Source organism: Oncorhynchus nerka, linkage group LG25 (genome assembly GCF_034236695.1).
Source record: "Oncorhynchus nerka isolate Pitt River linkage group LG25, Oner_Uvic_2.0, whole genome shotgun sequence".
Taxonomy (NCBI): Eukaryota; Metazoa; Chordata; class Actinopteri; order Salmoniformes; family Salmonidae; genus Oncorhynchus; species Oncorhynchus nerka.
The window spans coordinates 24,368,318-24,386,715 of NC_088420.1; the positions used below are offsets into that span (position 1 = coordinate 24,368,318).

Genomic DNA, 18,398 nt, shown 5'->3' on the forward strand with positions numbered 1-18,398 from the left:
CATTAATAAAACCGGTTGTGGTTGGAGGACTGAAAGTCTTGAGTCAGAACATGATTAGAACTCTGGAGTGCTTTTTAACACTAATTGCGGTTTTAAAATGGACAGCACCACAAAAACCTGAGGTAACCATATTGACTCAAAGAACTTTCCCACACCGAGAGACAAAGATGGAATGATGAGATCTTTACATGGTCAACATGGTATTTTTTCCCTTACAAAATTTAGCACACAATACCAGTCATTGAATCCTACATAAAAAGGAACAAAAATACAGAATTATTGGCAGATAAATCCAAATAAATTTATTGGTCATTTCATTCCACTGTACAAAGCAAGCATGAGATCTTGCAGTTACTGACTCGACTGGTCCGGGAAACAGTTGGAGAATTTTCATTTCCTTTATACCAACACGACACCTGGAACAAAGGCGAAAATCTGATTACGGTAAGTACACAGTCATCCAGAAATAAAAACAGTCAGACATAACATTGGGGTGTGCTAAAGACCCAACAATCCATACAAATACTTACTGAACCATAGAGATAAAATGGAAGGCTCAGCTTGAACCCCTCGGTCAAGGACACTTGGACCTTTGATATTTTCAGTGGTATTGTTAACAAAACACACCCCCATAAAGAAAACACAAATGTTAAAAAAACAGGTCCAGCCCCTGTCTGTGATCTGGCAGTTACTCCACTTCTGTTGGTCTAACCCCAAGTGGTTCTGGAAAACAGTTAAAGAAAATAAACCCTCCTCACAGCTGCCCATGCCCCTTAAAGTTTAAGTGTTTTTTACTGACAAGAAGCACATGGCTGAGCTCGAATCACCACTATTAATTCAGGATTCCTATGCCTCCTTGCCCGTCCAATATTTCCTCATCTCCCACCCCTTCTAATGCAACTATACCTGATGCTTCACTCTTTTCCCCTGCCCCTCTACAAAGTTTCCCTCTGCAGGCAGTCACCTAGTCCGAGGTGCTAAAGGAGCTCCTGAAACTTGACACAAAAAAACTATTTTTATTGACTTGGCCAAAGTTTTTGATAGGGTGATACCTACTGCAGCCCTCGTCCTCCACATACAACACCCGTTCTGCCAGTCACATTCTGTTAAAGGTCCCCAAAGCACACATATCCATGGGTCACTCTTTTCAGTTCGCTGAAAATTGATTGTCCGATCCCTCCTGATGACCCAATTGGACATGACTCCAACAGGGTCACCAGGATGGATCAGCCAATGAAGTAGAAAGTCCAACCCAGTTGACTATATTAAAACGTTATAAGCCCTCAATGGCGCTACCCATGCCATTAAAGCCTTTTGGCTACCAGAGGCCTCTATCATTCTCTAGGGTCCCACCTAGTTGACTACTAAAACGGTGAATGTACTCAATAGCGCTGCCCATGCTGAAACACCCTCTAAACTCACTTGCGTGATATCAGTGATCAAGTCATGGAAATCTCTCCTTCAAACAGAGCGCATGCTGGCAATTCTGTTAGCCAACGTCAAAGCTTGGTAACAAGATCTACCCTGCACCTAGTGGCTGAAATGTGCATAACTCGTCATTCATTAAGTCACTGTGCTGTCTGCTTTCAAAAAAAATTGCTGGTAGGCGATTAGCTCGGCAAATGTAAGCCTTTAAAATACACTGATCGCTTCAAGGAGGATATGAGCGAGGATTGGATGCATTTTAAAGATTTTCCAACAGCATCTAGGTCAGATGTGAAGCTCATATGCTCTACACTTCTACCACCTGACAGAGGTACATGGTTGCAATACGTACCACAAAGACCAGTCGCGCGGCCTACTCCAGGGCTTTGACGATTGCCTCGTTGGCGTCTATGTTGATCTGGACCTCGGCCCTGGCAGCCTCGTCAGACGCAGACGCCATTTCAGACTGGGCCTTCTCCAAGTTGACCTTGGCAGCCTAAAGAGCAGAGAGGTCAAATACAGAACCATAACCCAATATCCATACTACAAAGTGCTGGACATCATGCATACTAAATATGCTAGCACAGTACCAGTCTTTTTTTCTTCATTCAACTGAATAACCAATTAAGGCTAATAGTTTTTGGGATGCATTTACACAGGAAGCCGAATTTACATTTACATTTAAGTCATTTAGCAGACGCTCTTATCCAGAGCGACTTACAAATTGGTGCGTTCACCTTAAGACATCCAGTGGAACAGCCACTTTACAATAGTGCATCTAAATCTTTTAAGGGGGGTGAGAAGGATTACTTTATCCTATCCTAGGTATTCCTGAAAGAGGTGGGGTTTCAGGTGTCTCCGGAAGGTGGTGATTGACTCCGCTGTCCTGGCGTCGTGAGGGAGTTTGTTCCACCATTGGGGGGCCAGAGTAGCGAACAGTTTTGACTGGGCTGCGCGGGAACTGTACTTCCTCAGTGGTAGGGAGGCGAGCAGGCCAGAGGTGGATGAACGCAGTGCCCTTGTTTGGGTGTAGGGCCTGATCAGAGCCTGAGGTACTGAGGTGCCGTTCCCCTCACAGCTCCGTAGGCAAGCACCATGGTCTTGTAGCGGATGCGAGCTTCAACTGGAAGCCAGTGGAGAGAGCGGAGGAGCGGGGTGACGTGAGAGAACTTGGGAAGGTTGAACACCAGACGGGCTGCGGCGTTCTGGATGAGTTGTAGGGGTTTAATGGCACAGGCAGGGAGCCCAGCCAACAGCGAGTTGCAGTAATCCAGACGGGAGATGACAAGTGCCTGGATTAGGACCTGCGCTGCTTCCTGTGTGAGGCAGGGTCGTACTCTGCGGATGTTGTAGAGCATGAACCTACAAGAACGGGCCACCGCCTTGATGTTAGTTGAGAACGACAGGGTGTTGTCCAGGATCACGCCAAGGTTCTTAGCGCTCTGGGAGGAGGACACAATGGAGTTGTCAACCGTGATGGCGAGATCATGGAACGGGCAGTCCTTCCCCGGGAGGAAGAGCAGCTCAGTCTTGCCGAGGTTCAGCTTGAGGTGGTGATCCGTCATCCACACTGATATGTCTGCCAGACATGCAGAGATGCGATTCGCCACCTGGTCATCAGAAGGGGGAAAGGAGAAGATTAATTGTGTGTCTGCATAGCAATGATAGGAGAGACCATGTGAGGTTATGACAGAGCCCATGTGAGGTTATGACAGAGCCAAGTGACTTGGTGTATAGCGAGAATAGGAGAGGGCCTAGAACAGAGCCCTGGGGGACGCCAGTGGTGAGAGCGCGTGGTGAGGAGACAGATTCTCGCCACGCCACCTGGTAGGAGCGACCTGTCAGGTAGGACGCAATCCAAGCGTGGGCCGCGCCGGAGATGCCCAACTCGGAGAGGGTGGAGAGGAGGATCTGATGGTTCACAGTATCACGAATTCTGAAATATTTCACCATGTGTCTTTATTTTAGTTTTTTTTTTTTTTACCCCTTTTTCTCCCCAATTTCGTGGTATCCAATTGTTTTAGTAGCTACTATCTTGTCTCATCACTACAACTCCCAAACGGGCTCGGGAGAGACGAAGGTTGAAAGTCATGTGTCCTCCGATACACAACCCAACCAAGCCACACTGCTTCTTAACACAGCGCGCATCCAACCCGGAAGCCAGCCGCACCAATGTGTCGGAGGAAACACTGCACCTGGCAACCTTGGTTAGCGTGCACTGCGCCCGGCCCGCCACATGAGTCGCTGGTGCGCGATGAGACAAGGATATCCCTACCGGCCAAGCCCTCACCAACCCGGACGATGCTAGGCCAACTGTGCGTCGCCCCACGGACCTCCCGGTCACGGCCGGTTACGACAGAGCCTGGGCGCGAACCCAGGGTCTCTGGTGGCACAGCTGGCGCTGCAGTACAGCGCCCTTAACCACTGCACCACCCGGGAGGCCTCACCATTGGTCTTTTGACCAATCAATTCAACTCTAATGCCAATAACTGGGCAAAAGAACTGGGCTGCATGAGTAACAGCCTTAGACAAGGGTCAGAGCTAGGCAGCGGGTCCCTGTAAGCATAGTTTGGGGAAATACTGCTTCAGCGATGCTAAAGCTGCATAATCCAATCCTGTGCGGATATATCTTTGTGAGCATAGAACATATTTCAAAAAAATGACATCCTGTTCTTTATGCTTCTGCCAGGCAAATAAACTCTTTTCAGTGGGTTTTATCCTAAATTAAATTGAGGTGGTATCAATAACTCATTGTTCTAGGTGAAATGTAGGGGTAATGATTATTCTAATAATTAAATTACTGGATGCAATGTAGTAGTCTAGCTTACTGTTGCCAATTTGGACTATGAAACTGAACTAGGCCTATGGGCTTGTTCCAGATCTCCATCTCTGACCTAATCCATCAAGTTAGGTGTGATTACTACCATTCATTCAACCATTCATTCAACATGCCTTGTCATTGATGAACTGACTATTATCACGTCATTAGTAGCCCATTGTAGACATTTGCCAATATTCCAAAAACATGCTCCCTGTTTACAACAAGGCACTATAGTAATATTGCATAAAAAAATTAAAGCAATTCACTTTTTTTCTTCTTCCATGAACACCAAACATTACTGGATTTTCCCCAAAAATACAACATTACTGAGTACTACTCCATATTTTAAGGCACAGTGTTGACTTCATCAATCTTATGGGTATGCTTGTAATCGTTAAGGACTAGGGAATTTATCCAGGACAAAAAAAAAGAAATGGAGCCAAGCACATGCAAAATCCTAAAGGAAAACCTGGTTCGGTCTGATTTCCACCAGAAACTAGATCAAATTCACCTTTCAGCAAGACAATAACCAAAAACACAAGAACAAATCTATACTGGAGTTGCTTATCAAGAAGACAGGGAATGTTTCCAAGTGGCTGAGTTACAGTTGAGACTTAAATCTATGGCAAGACCTGAAAATGGTTGTCTAGCAATGACCAACAACCAATTTGACAGTGTGTTGAGTACCAAGCAGTTAAGTAGGCTACTAATGACCATCAGAAGCATCAGAGCTTGGAGAAGCCTAGTTACCGTGACCAAACAGTCACAGGCAATTTGACTGCTGTCACGACTTGTGACCGCCGGTAATATGGTCAGCGTAACAGCCCTAGGCCTAACATGTCCTCTCCTTGCAAGATAGACTAATTGAATAGGAAGTTTAAACAAACCTGGTACATTTCTGCTTTACTAGATCAACTTGACAGCCTATGGAATTTCTGAAGGCACAATATATTTTTCCTACACTTTGAAGTAAACATACCTTTGACAAGATACAATTATAAATTAATATTTAGAATATTGTCAACATTTTTATTTAGGTCCTTGAACTGCACAACAGGCAATAGGAATGAACAAAAAATACATTAATAGAATCTAAGCCATGGGGGTATCTACTAAGAAAATATGGAATTGTTTTAAGATAGTCATACCATGGATCATTTAGCTATTGGAATTGGAATTTTAGGACCCCTTAAAAATGATCAGAACTGATTTTAATTGATGAAACATTGAATTTGGCCTTAGTGCTATTCGCCCATAGAAACATTTAATAACAGCTTCATACATGGATAAAAACTAAAAAAAATTGGAAATAGGAAGTTTGTTCTGAAGTGTATGTCCTATAGCTGACAGATAAGGATCACTATGTATTTATTTTGACAAGCATTTAACACATTTTAGGGATTAAAATATCTCCATATATAAACTCAGCAACTAAAGAAATATCCTCACTGTCAACTGCGTTAATTTTCAGCAAACTTAACGTGTGCCCACTACATAGAGGACGGCAGATCGGCTGTACCGACTACAAAACGAGTCCCATGATGCTTGTGGGTCATAGAGCACTATCGTGAGGCTCTCAGACATGTTCGTGGGAGCCAAATCTTTCCATAGTGGGGTCATAGTTTTGTAGGCCAAACCGTTTGGGCACCAGACTTTGAGAGAACACCGCTCTAGTTCGTCACCTTTCACAGCAGACGCGGAAGGGCAACGTTGGCAGATGTGGTGGATTGAGACGCAGCCCATGCAAAACATATTTTAAACTGACAAGATTGATGGGGATTCTTTTATTATGCTAATTAGATTCCCCACGGGGAGCAGACAGCGACTCTAGAGGGCTAATATTCTTTTTTTTAAAGGTAGGCAAATTAGATTTTTTTGTGAAGGATGGTATCAGCAGAACAGCTCTCTGCCATGTCTGTCTCCATCCATGCAGAAACGCACACTGAACTATCGCAACACCACATTTCCTTTCTCGCCAATGCGCTAGCACCTACAGTTGTGGAGATTAAGTGCTCACAAGAAAGTATTCTCTTAGTCGACTAAATGCTGTAGCTAACTACTTTCGTCGTAATGATGCCTTTTCTCCTCGCCCAAGTCTTCAGATTGGATCAGTTCCAACTTCAGACAGTTGGGTCAAAAACCAATGTGCCAACGAGAAGCCTATTTTAGGGCATCTTTTCATTCCAGCATACTTTAACCTAAAATTGTGTGCATGTTGGTAGGTCTGGAAGAGAGAGACTAGCATTGCAAATTCACATTGCCTCTTTCCTGTGAAAGGCCCATTTGTTACAGTAGCGATTACAGTGTAGAAATGCCAAACATAGCTGGGAGTTAAAGGTCTCCCAGTGGGAACTTGGCACATCTGCTATAACTCAACAGTGACTGACCTTTCCTGCCTTATTAACAGCAGGGTTTCTCCTGTGCATTGTTCTCAGAGAAAAAAAAAGGAAAAGTTATCAATTTCTTTGGAGTCAACTTGACAGTATGTGCCCTTCTTAGGACAGGGTCAAAGAGAAAGAGGGAGCTCCTTTACAATGAACGGGTTTAGTCGGCTGATGGGGCTGTGAAAAGTAAAGAGCAACATGGCCTTAGGGACATCACACACAAATACATATTTTGACTGACATTTGAGCCAATGCTGTGCGGAATTCTGTTGAGTAAGGGATTTGGTCATTTCATAGGTTTCCTTTTGCAAAACTATGGCTAAGGTCTGACTGAGCAGAGCTGCACACAGTTAACATCTTTATAAAAGGGTTTGGGTTTCAATCAATGACTGACTGCATGGGCTGAATGACGCCAATCACAACTCTAGCCTAGCTTTTCAGAGAACAAAGCAATCCTAATGTAGAGGATGGGAAATATTCATGCAATTGTTATTGCTCTGATGAAGAGCATCTTGTGATTGCTCTGGTTCAATGATTTAAGGACATTCTGCTCCCATTGGCAAAGGAAACGCAAGGTATCCCTCTGCGGCCAGTCTTCCTGCTCAGCTCTAACACACTACACCAGGTGTGTAACCATTAGCCAAACAGTTGAAAAAGAACAACAAATTCAGGTAGGTCCATCAGTTGTTTGCTTCAATTAAATAAATGTTTCGCAACAGAATTGTATCCACCCCAGGGGTGTAATCATTCCGCCGATGCTTTGCAAAATATTTTGTCTGTTGCAAAACGTTTAACAGAAACAGTTTACCCCAAAAGGAAAACAAAAATTAATTTATATTTGATAAATTCAGGTAGGAACCTCCGTTTGTTTTTTTTCTTCAAATGGTAAACGGTTCCCGTAACGAATACACCCCAGGCCAACTATACAACTATGATTAGTTGATTACTAGAATCAGTTGTGATGCGGTGGCCTGGAAGACAAGCCTGCCCACCCTGTGGCCTGCAGGACAAGAGTTGCCCACTCGTTGCCATAGAGATAATAAATAGGTCTATGAGTGGGTGCTGGGTACTTACAGCCACATCCAGCTGGTCCAGGGGGAAAGCCTCTTCAGCCAGTAGTTGCACCGAGGAGTCTGCGTTCACTGTGATTGACCCGCTGCTCACTGAAACAGACAGAATCTGAGTAAAGCAACCTAATCCATTCAGCCACCCACCCATCATACCGGGCAGACTCTTCTCTGTATACATCAATGATGTCGCTCTTGCTGCTGGTGATTCTCAGATCCACCTCTAAGCAGACATGGTACTTCTGGCCATTCTTTGGACACTTAACTAATCTTCAGATGAGCTTCAATGCCATACAACTCTCCTTCCGTTGCCTCCAACTGCTCTTAAATGCATGCTCTTCAACCGATCGCTGCCCGCCTGTCCAGCATCACTACTCTGGACAGTTCTGACTTAGGTATTTGTAGTTGTCCACATATTCTAAGTGTCTGGTTAGACTAAACTCTCCTTCCATACTCACATTAAGCATCTCCAATCCAAAATTAAATCTAGAATCAGCTTCCTATTTCGCAAAACAAAGCATCCTTCACTCATGCTCCCAACATACCCTCGTAAAACTGACCACCCTACCGATCCTCAATTATGTTATTTACAAAATAGCCTCCAACACTCTACTCAACAAATTGGATGCAGTCTGTCACAGTGCCATCCGTTTTGTCAAAGCCCCATATACTACCCACCGCAACCTGTACACTCTCGTTGGCTGGCCCTCGCTTCATACTCGACCTGGAGCCAGTGGGTTTGGTGACATCAAGTCTCTGCTAGGTAAAGCCCTGCCTTAGCTCACTGGTCACCATAGCAGCACCAACCCATAGCACGCGCTCCAGCAGGTATATCTCACTAGTCACCCCCAAAGCCAATTCCTCCTTTGTTCCAGTCATTGGCAGCAGAGAACTGGAAGGAAACTGCATTTTTTTTTTTAAATGGGTGATTATTATTTAACTGAAACTAGAAACACTTCTCCTTCACTAGCTTTAAGCACCAGCTGTCAGAGCAGCTCTCAGATAACTGCACCTGTAAATAGTCCATCTTACTACCTCATCCACATACTGTATTTCATTATTTATTTATCTTGCTCCTTTGCACCCCGGTATCTCTACTTGCACATTCATCTTCTGCACATCAATCACTTCAGTGTTTAATTGGTATATTGTAATTACTTCGGCACCATGGCCTATTTATTGCCTTAACTCCCTTATCTTAACTCATTTGCACACACTGTATATTTTTCTACTGTGTTTGTTTATTCCATGTGTAACTCTGTGGTATGTGTCGAACTGCTTTGCTTTATTCTTGGCCAGGTAGCAGTTGTAAATGAGAATGTTCTCAATTAGCCTACCTGGTTAAATAAATCAAATATACCTCCCAGCCCCATGTAGACAACTTAACCTATTGAAATTAAATAAATGCATTGCCTTCATGCACAGACTGCAACAGTCTCTTAAAGTTCAGTACAGTCACTAACATAACATTTTATTTGAGCTGATTTCAATCCAGGGAAGTAAACTATGATTTGAAAGTGTTACGCCAAGTGTGATTTCTCCAGGTCTAGGATGCAGTCATCCCCACAATTCAAGATAGGCCTGACCCCTGCTGGAGGTTCCATGTTAAAAGAGGTCCAATGAAGCAATTCTCAATATCAAATCATTTCTGGGTGACAATTAAGGGTCTTTGTGATTAATTGAAAACAAATTGTAAAAAATAGCAAAGAACAATCAAGCAATAATGTTGCTAGGACTGGGTTTGAGTGGAGAAAAGTGAAAAGGAGCCGTTATTAGTAGATGGGTTTGAACTGTTATGTCTATTAAATAATTTACCACCTGGTGATATCACCAGACATGCCAAAACTCCAGCCCACCAAAACAGGCTGAAATTTTTTAAATATAATTTTTTTACAAACAGCTCTTACACTAAAAAGGGGCATTATAAATTTTCAGAAATCCACTGTATTATTCCAACATCACCGTGGATGGAGAGGTGTATCTCTATATAAATAAAACTGGAAAATACAAGTTAGACTGCACTGGGACTTTAAAGTAAGGATGGGCAATGTGTAGTGTTAAGGTATGGATCCACATAACGACATACAATATTCATACTACCATCTATTTCTACTCCCTAACCTCGTTTCACATACACCCATTAAAAATGTTCAGTGCAGCCACTTCTGCAAATGTGCCATTTTGTTCTATTCTAGTGGATTTCAAAGCAGGGGGAAGTAGGGTAACACTTTCAAATGTAGGCTAAGTTATATTTCTCCAGGTCTAGGATGCAGTCATCGTCCTCCCCACAATTCGAGATAGACTAACCCCTGCTGTATGGTCCACATTCAAGTGGCCAGTTATTGATATGGAACTTACTATTGCGATCACCTAGAAAACACAGAAGGCATGCGCAAGCACTGTCCCCATTTAAGTAGCTTAAATATCTGATTAATAAAAGCAATGATTTCTAAGTTGATATCACAAGGTCATTAAAAATGTAATCAAAGTGTCCAAAATGATGTACCGGCCTACCACATACACTGGTATTTGTACACATATGGGTGTCAGAGGAAAAATCTAGCCATAGTGAATCAAATAGATTTTAGGTGATACCACTAGTCGCCTCATGCCATAAACGTCAGAGGTCAGAGACTCACCCACCATTTCATAAAGGGTTAAGAAGAGGAATTCCCACCATGTTGCTACACCTATTGAACTAACCCTTTTAGTTAGAGCTCATGCAAGGGACTAGAGGTTAGGGACAGAGCCTATGGGTCGTTTTGTGCGATCCTGGAAAGCATCCTGTCTCACAGCATAGACTTGTGTGGTAAGAGATTTTACACACTATGAAACAGACAAGACAGACGCACACAAACAACGACGTCACCCCTGCCCAGACCCACATGCTCCCAGCACCTGCGAGACTATTGCATATGACCTCGAAACTGCTCCACTGCCTTGGTTACCCACACCCTTTTCAATATTCAAATAATAATGCATTTGATTCTTCCACTGTCGCAACAATGGAGGATCACTTGATTTCCAGTTAAGCAAAAGTTTTGAAATGATTGAGGAGAAAAGTACAGTCCAACCCATTTCCTATCTCAAACCACCCTCATATGCAATCTCTTGAAACAGAGCACTTACATTTTTGTTAACTGTAATTTTGTTAATTATATTCAAACACTCCATCTTCAGTTGGATTGGCTTTCTGCAAAGTTTTGTACATATCTGACCCATCATTTTAGTATTGTTTTACCTCTACATTGCTCTGTCCAAAAGATATCAGCTCGAACTTGTGATAAAAGTTGCATGTACAGTTGAAGTCAGAAGTTTACATACTTTTCAACCACTCCAAAAAATCTCTTGTTCAACAATTGTTTACAGAGATTATTTCACTATATCACAATTGCAGTGGGTCAGAAGTTAACTGTGCCTTTAAACATCTTAGAAAATTATATCATGGCTTTAGAAACTTCTGATAAATTATGTCAATTAGCCTGAGTCAATTGGAGGTGTACCTGTGGATGTATTTCAAGGCCTACCTTCAAACTCATTGCCTCTTTGCTTGACATCATGAGAAAATCAAAAGAAATCAGCCAAGACCTCAGAAAAAAATTGTAGACCTCCACAAAAGTCTGGTTCATCCTTGGGAGCAATTTCCAAACGCCTGAAGGTACCACGTTCACCTGTACAAATAATAGTACACAAGTATAAACACTATGGGAACTGTTTGGCCATAATAACCATTATGTTCGGAGGAAAAAGGGGGAGGCCTGCAAAGAACACCATCCCGTGAAGCACGGGGGGGGTGGCAGTATCATGTTGTGCTTTGCTGCAGGAGGGACTGGTGCACTTCACAAAATAGATGACATCATGAGCATGGAAAATAATGTGGATATATTGAAGCAACATCTCAAGACATCAGTCAGGAAGTTAAAGCTTGGTCACAAATGGGTCTTCCAAATGGACAATGACCCCAAGCATACGTCCAAAGTTGTGGCAAAATGGCTTAAGGACAACAAAGTCAAGGTATTAGAGTGGCCATCACAAAGCCCTGACCTCAATCCATAGAAAATAAATGTTTACTAAGATTAAATGTCAGGAATTCTGAAAAACTGAGTTTAAATGTATTTGGCTAAGGTGTGTGTAAACTTACGACTTCAGCTGTATTTGTAAATGTCAACATTGGTCAGTCCAAATTTCCTTTTTAATTCTGTCATTGAAATGTTATTTCAATGCTAGGTTTTCCATGTGGGCGAATTTCAGAAATACTATGGATCGTTATGCCATTTGATTCTTTAGAGATCACGTGCTGTAGATTGTTGGTACCCATCCAGGCGCTAGTGTGTCACACTCCTCGCTGAATGACAAATGGATGAACAGGTGATAATTGTGCACCTTACTTCACAATTCAATTTAAAATTAGGCCTAACTGAATGATGAGGGTGAAGAGGTTGATTTAAACTTAGAAGGACAAATTGTGTAAGGAGTGTGTTATGCCTATTAAAATCAGCAACAAATTATTTGACAGTGCGCCTTGCGGGTTGACACGGTTCTCTTTTACATTTAACTTTGTAAAAATAAGCAGTTACAGGATAGTTTTATTTAATGTAACCATTACTAATCAAATGTGTTAATAGAAATGAAAACATACTGTGTTGCAGTAGGCCTTCACAATAATGCAAGACATATCCTTGACTATCAAACTTGAGCGGGAATCAAAATATGCCAGTCAGCATGCACATCGAAACTAATTTCACACAATAAGAGCCTATAGACAAGATTAAATTGACAATCTGATGGGTGACAATATTAGGCTTAACAGCTGTCAGATTGTACATAAAGAGATGGGCGCACCGTTAAATTTAAAGATGAAGGAAAGGATCATCCCGATCAAATCCTCCTTCAGTCACATGCAGGTAAAACATTGATTTCTATACCGTATTAGAAAGCATAATCTGGTGTTTCGATGAATCTTACCTTTGTCATAATTCAAGAGGTGCAGCTCTATTTCCAAATGTCACTTTTTGCAAGAATATGCGAGCTGTCCATGGCTTCAGCACGACCGCACACACAGCAGCGTTGCTCTGGCTACTAACCAAAAATATGCCATTTATGTAATTCATCCCTTACAATTGTTCATCCACTGGTGCTTTTGTTTAACTTTAGCACCTGTCTGGTTATATTAATACATTATTTGTTTCTACCATGTCAAAAGAAGCTGTAACTTGACTTAACTAATCAAATCAACAAATAAAGTTGATCAAATGGATTGCACTAATGTTATTGTAAGGGAAACTAAAATAAGTTATAGGCATTGTTTTTCTAGGACTGTGGAATTATACTAAACATATCCTTCACTAACAAATAACTTCTTTCAAACATATATTCCCACTAATAAACTCAGCAATCAAAGACATCCTCTCACTGTCAACTGCGTTTATTTTCCAACTTAATGTGTAAATATTTGTAAGAACATAAGATTCAACAACTGAGAAACTGAACAAGTGGAATAATGTGTCCCAGAACAAAGGGGAAGGCAAAATCAAAAGTCAGTCAGTATCTGGTGTGGCCAACAGCTGCATTAAGTACTGCAGTGCATCTCCTCCTCATGGACTGCACCAGATATGCCAGTTCTTGCTGTGAGATGTTACCCCACTCTTCTACCAAGGCACCTGCAAGTTCCCGGACATTTCTGTGTGTGTGTGTGGGGGGGGGGGCCTCAATCCAATAGGTCCCAGGTGTGCTCAATGTGATTGAGATCCAGGCTCTTTGCTGACCATGGCAGAACACTGACATTCCTGTCTTGCAGGAAATCATCCATACGGCTCATTCTGTGCGTGGTGGCATTGTCATGCTGGAGGGTCATGTCAGGATAAGCCTGCAGGACCGGTACCACATGAGGGAGGATGTCTTCCCTGTAGCATAGTGTTGAGATTGCCTGTAATGACAAGCTCAGTCTGATGATGCTGTGACATACCGCCCCAGACAATGGCGGACCCTACACCTCGATCCCGCTCCCGAGTACAGGCATCGGTGTAACACTCATTCCTTCGACGATAAACGTGAATCCGACAATCACTCCTGGTGAGACAAAAACCGCCAATCGTCAGTGAAGAGCACTTTTTGCCATTCCTGTCTGGTCCAGCACGGTGGATTTGTGCCCATAGGCGACGTTGTTGACGGTGATGTCTGGTGAGGAATTGCCTTACAACAGTCCAGCCTCTATCAGCCTCCTGATGGAGGGATTGTGCGTTTCTGGTGCAACTCAGGCAGTTGTTGCCATCCTGTACCTGTCCCGCAGGTGTGATGTTCGGATGTACCGATCCTGTGCAGGTGTTGTTACACGTGGTCTGCCACTGCGAGGACAATCAGCTGTTTGTCCCGTCTCCCTGTAGCGCTGTCTTAGGCGTCTCAGTACGGACATTGCAATTTATTGCCCTGGCCACATCTGCAGTCCTCATGCCTCCTTGCAGCATGCCTAAGGCACGTTCACGCAGATGAGCAGGGACCCTGGGCATCTTTCTTTGTGTTTTTCAGAGTAGAAAGGCTCTTTAGTGTTCTAAGTTTTCATAACTGTGACCGTAACAGCTTACAGATGGTAGGCAATTAAAACACTAACAACCGTTCCACAGGTGCATGTTCATTAATTGTTTATGGTTCATTGAACAAGCATGGGAAACAGTGTTAAAACCCTTTACAATGAAGATCTGTGAAGTTTGACTTTTACAAATTATATTTGGAAGACATGGTCCTGAAAAAGGGACATTTCTTTTTTTGCAAAGTTTATTTATTCATGCAATTAATCCTTTATTTATTAAGCATTGGCGCTTATGATTCCTGCACCTTTCAGGATAATATGCATCTGATGCATATGCTTAAGTAGACGGCCAGCAATGTTCTCTAGCAGGTACTTATAGCCTGAAAGGCCAGGCAGTTCTAGTGTTGAAGGATTTCTGTAGACCCTGAAGTTGTCTTTTTCCCTATAGTTTTTTTTTTTTTTTTTTCCCATCTCAGGATATAAAATTATTTTCAAAATTTTAAAGGGGGCATTTAGTTTAATAACAGTCAGTTATATCGTTGGCAAATAAGCTTAGTTTATATTCATCTTTACCAATACCTGCTACTTTTGGGTCCTGTCTAATTCTTTCTGCAAGTGGTTCAATTGCTAGTGCAAACAGGATGAGGGAGGGAGGGCATTCCTGTCTCGTGCCCATTTCTAAAGCAGTTTAAAATCAGATAGTGTATTTAAGAAATTATCATTTGAGCTGAAAAGTTGAAGATTTGAATAGAAAAGGCTATTCAAGACTTTCGACAACAGCCATTATTGATATATCTACATTCATTTTGTTAGTGTATTATATTGAAACATGTTCTTGTATGGTAAGACTTGCCATTCTGCTTATGAGTTACATTCTTTTCGTTGCCACTTATGGGTCTGAAAGCTGCAGAGGACTCCAGATTTTCCTGGATTTTATATAACGGTTTGATACATGGAACTCTGAAGCACCGACTTGAGTGATGTGTGACATCATTTGAGTAAATAGGGGCGCTTCTTCTGTCCCAGAATGTCAACTCAAAATTCTACGGGAAAGCCGTCCATACTTTTTGCCTTGAGAACTTTGTAACAGCACCTATTTATTTATTTTTGGGTGATATTTATTTTTAGATTCTTGGTCTGCTGATAAATCTTAACTATAGAAGCTTTTAAAATTGTTATGTTCAGAGAATATATTTTCATTACCTTATTAAAACTTACCAAGACTTATTTGTAAGTCGCTCTGGATAAGAGCGTCTGCTAAATGACTTAAATGTAAATGTAAAACAAATTTACAGTCTTCAAAGAGCCATGATATAGGATCATTCTCCTGTATCATGCAGAATTACACCAACAGAAAAGTCTGTTGAAAATGCACTTAGCGAAGGAATATGGAGAACAAACAGAGCTAAATTTCTTAAATGCGTAAACGTAAAAATAAAGACCTTTTAGCATTACAAATGTAGACAGAGGAAAGCAGACAGATGACATAATTTGGGATCCTTTTTATGCATTCTTTAGGGTAATGATAATCTCATACTCAGTTCAAGTTAAATATGAGTAAAGTTTTTAAAAAAACACTAAATGTTAGAAAAGCCCATAAAGTATTTACAAGATAAAAAAATAACATTTCTGAACATAGGCCAGAATATGATATGTTAATTTTGAAGAGAGCCAAACTACAGGTTAAACAAAAATAAAACACTGCAAATAAACCTGGTAACACCTCAGACATCCCAGATTTCATTGTCATTCAGATGTCAACTCTGGAGTTCAGATAGCAATAGAAATCATGCTATATTAGAGCAAACCCAAAATAGATTATTTTGGAAGGTGACCTAAATCAGTCATCTCGTTTGACATAGCAATAAAGGAAAATAAAATGTTTATAGATAAATCCTTCTTGCCTGCTTTCACAAGCCAAAAATGTCCCTCTCCAGCCCAGTTCTTTCCTCCATAGCAGACAGGTCCTGGACAAATCAAATAGTCTGGCCTTGGATTGACCAACTTCCCCCTTGACTTTGGTCTGAAAGTTCCATAGTTTGATGATACCCATGAGTGGGTATTTAGCATTGTTCTGTTTCACTCCGATCCAGTGGTATCGTTCCAGATCCTCTGGTGATATACCCATGACAAGTTCCTCTGATAACAGCTTGACCACATTGCTGGAATTTCTCCTTTTTCGTAATCTTCTGGTCAGGACAATACTCTCATGTTACATCGGATTGTGTTTTCTTGCTGGTCCAATTCACAACCTTGTTCCCAAAAGGCTAATTTTGTTAATTCATGCGCACGTCTTGTTTGTGCGTATCTGACACAATATCCTCTGTCTGAGCGAATCTGCTATTTTTTTTCTTCAACAATTGTAGCAGTTTTGGTGTGCATTGAGAGTATTAAAGCTATGTTTTCCTGGACAGCATTTAACTTTTCATAACTTTTGTTTACGTCTCCAAGTTGCCATTTCCTTCGAAGGCGGCAATGGTCTGTTGGATTCATGTCGCGGCGCTGTTTAACAAACGGATTGCTCACTCTCCCAGTTTCTTGGAGACTTGATTAATCAAGGGGCTTGCTTTAACTTTATCTGGTTTCTACATATAACCACAGTTGACCGTACAAAACAGAGCTACTCACACCTCATGCGTCCAACCGGTACACTCATGAGCCTCTTTGCCCTTTATGTTTGAATTATAAAATCACATGAGGTTATCAGACCACTGAGCCATCAAGCAAAATCTCACCAAAGAACTTTGCTGCGGAGCCATCATCGTTGAACACGGTGACCACTCCGGGCCGGAGAACCTGCAGCGTGGGGACATGGGCAGGGAGGATACCGAAAGCACCAGTCAGCGTGGGCACGTCAACCTGTTTCACACTGGCCTCCTTGAAGTACACCTGGGAGAAGGAGAAACATGCATTACATTGACTATTATTGATTTTCTTAGAATTGAAGTTGAATATTATCTGTGGAAATATACAGTATCTGCATGCAGTACTAGATAATTGTTCTAATGGATAAAGTCCATGCATATTTACTGAGATGTTACTATATTTTAGTTGTCAATGAGGTTCTGGTAAGGTACATTGCAGTTATGTTATCATACGTGATATAATATGCCATTAGTGTCTGACAGGTTGAAAAGCAAACATAATTATCTTATTTAATGTTGACTTATGTAACTAGGTAAGACTGTTTCCAACTAGCTAGCAAATTACCGTCAAATGCACTTCAGTGAAATCTAGCTAGCTTTAACGCTAACTTGTACCTAGCTAACTAACAGAATAGCTAGCTAGTTGTGTGGGTGACAAAGAAGGTGGAGTCAGCACACTCCTGAAGATTTAGCCAATCTAATTATTAAATCAGAAATGGTTGCTAACAATTGAAGAGTACTGTAATCCATTTATAGTCCCAAGGTGAAATCATAAGAAAGTGCAAGGGCCTGTGATCCATTGAGGTAACTAGCTTTGACAAACAGGTTATTTATTGAAATCTAACGTTAGCTAGCAAGTGGCAACACAGGGACACATTGTTGCACAGAACAATTTAGGCATGCCAAACTGATTTGGCGAGGCTTGGTTGGAAGAATATACACGCGCGAGCGTCAATTTCAAACTAACTGTTACATGCACAGGTAAAAAGTAGGTACGCTAACTCGCTAACGTTACCAAGTTAAACTAGGTAGCTATTGAGCGGTGTGCACGCCACAGGGATTTGTCGCTAGCTAACTACATGCGTATGGTTGGATAATGTGTCTTTATTATTAAGAGAGTGACGTTATATCTGTCTTTGGTTATATCAATGGAGATAGCTAGCTAGGACTCTACCGTAGGCCAATCGCATAAGCCTTGTCAACCCCGGACTATATTACCTGCGTTGGCGAGGCAAATGTGAATGACATCTGGGCAGAACCTGAAGGTGCGTCGGCGTAGCATCTTGCTTGCCTCAATACAGGGAGAGAGCAACGGAGAAACCTTGCTGCCATCATTTTGTTTGAATGAATATAATTCAAGTACAAACAAATCCCCAAGCCTTTGCGCGAAGTCAGTCAAACAGTGTGCGTCTGATAGGACAAGGACATTGAACCGAACAACAATGCCTTTTGAGCGTTCAAAGGATGACGGGAAATGTAGTTATTTTCTAAAGGCAACACATTCAACCCAAGGATTCGTATCCCTCAGTG

At 41.9% G+C, this 18,398-nt stretch overlaps 1 protein-coding gene across 2 annotated transcripts; it reads right to left on the reverse strand.

Moving 5' to 3' along the window:
* Positions 1-276: 276 nt before the first annotated feature.
* LOC115109260 (ATP synthase subunit delta, mitochondrial-like) lies at positions 277-18,316 on the reverse strand. Of its 2 annotated transcripts, none has more exons than XM_029633985.2 (5): positions 18,087-18,316; positions 16,959-17,112; positions 7,705-7,793; positions 1,778-1,921; positions 277-416 (listed from the first exon to the last, which is right to left on the reverse strand). In XM_029633985.2, the coding sequence occupies exons 1-4, from the start codon at positions 18,201-18,203 to the stop codon at positions 1,799-1,801; spliced, it is 483 nt and encodes a 160-aa protein (XP_029489845.1). In that variant the 5' UTR covers positions 18,204-18,316; the 3' UTR covers positions 277-416; positions 1,778-1,798. The 2 variants fall into 2 exon arrangements, with proteins under 2 accessions (XP_029489845.1, XP_029489846.1); XM_029633986.2 differs by having other exon boundaries at positions 277-435.
* Between the last annotated feature and the right edge of the window lie 82 nt (positions 18,317-18,398).

Bases quoted from the DNA above. Each gene is read 5' to 3' on its own strand.
- LOC115109260 (XM_029633985.2), bottom strand. From the start codon at position 18,203: ATGATGGCAGCAAGGTTTCTCCGTTGCTCTCTCCCTGTATTGAGGCAA. The intron at 17,113-18,086 runs GTAATATAGTCC...TCCTTCTCCCAG, and splicing joins CATTTGCCTCGCCAACGCAG to GTGTACTTCAAGGAGGCCAG. The intron at 1,922-7,704 runs GTAAGTACCCAG...TCTGCTCTTTAG, and splicing joins TGGACCAGCTGGATGTGGCT to GCTGCCAAGGTCAACTTGGA.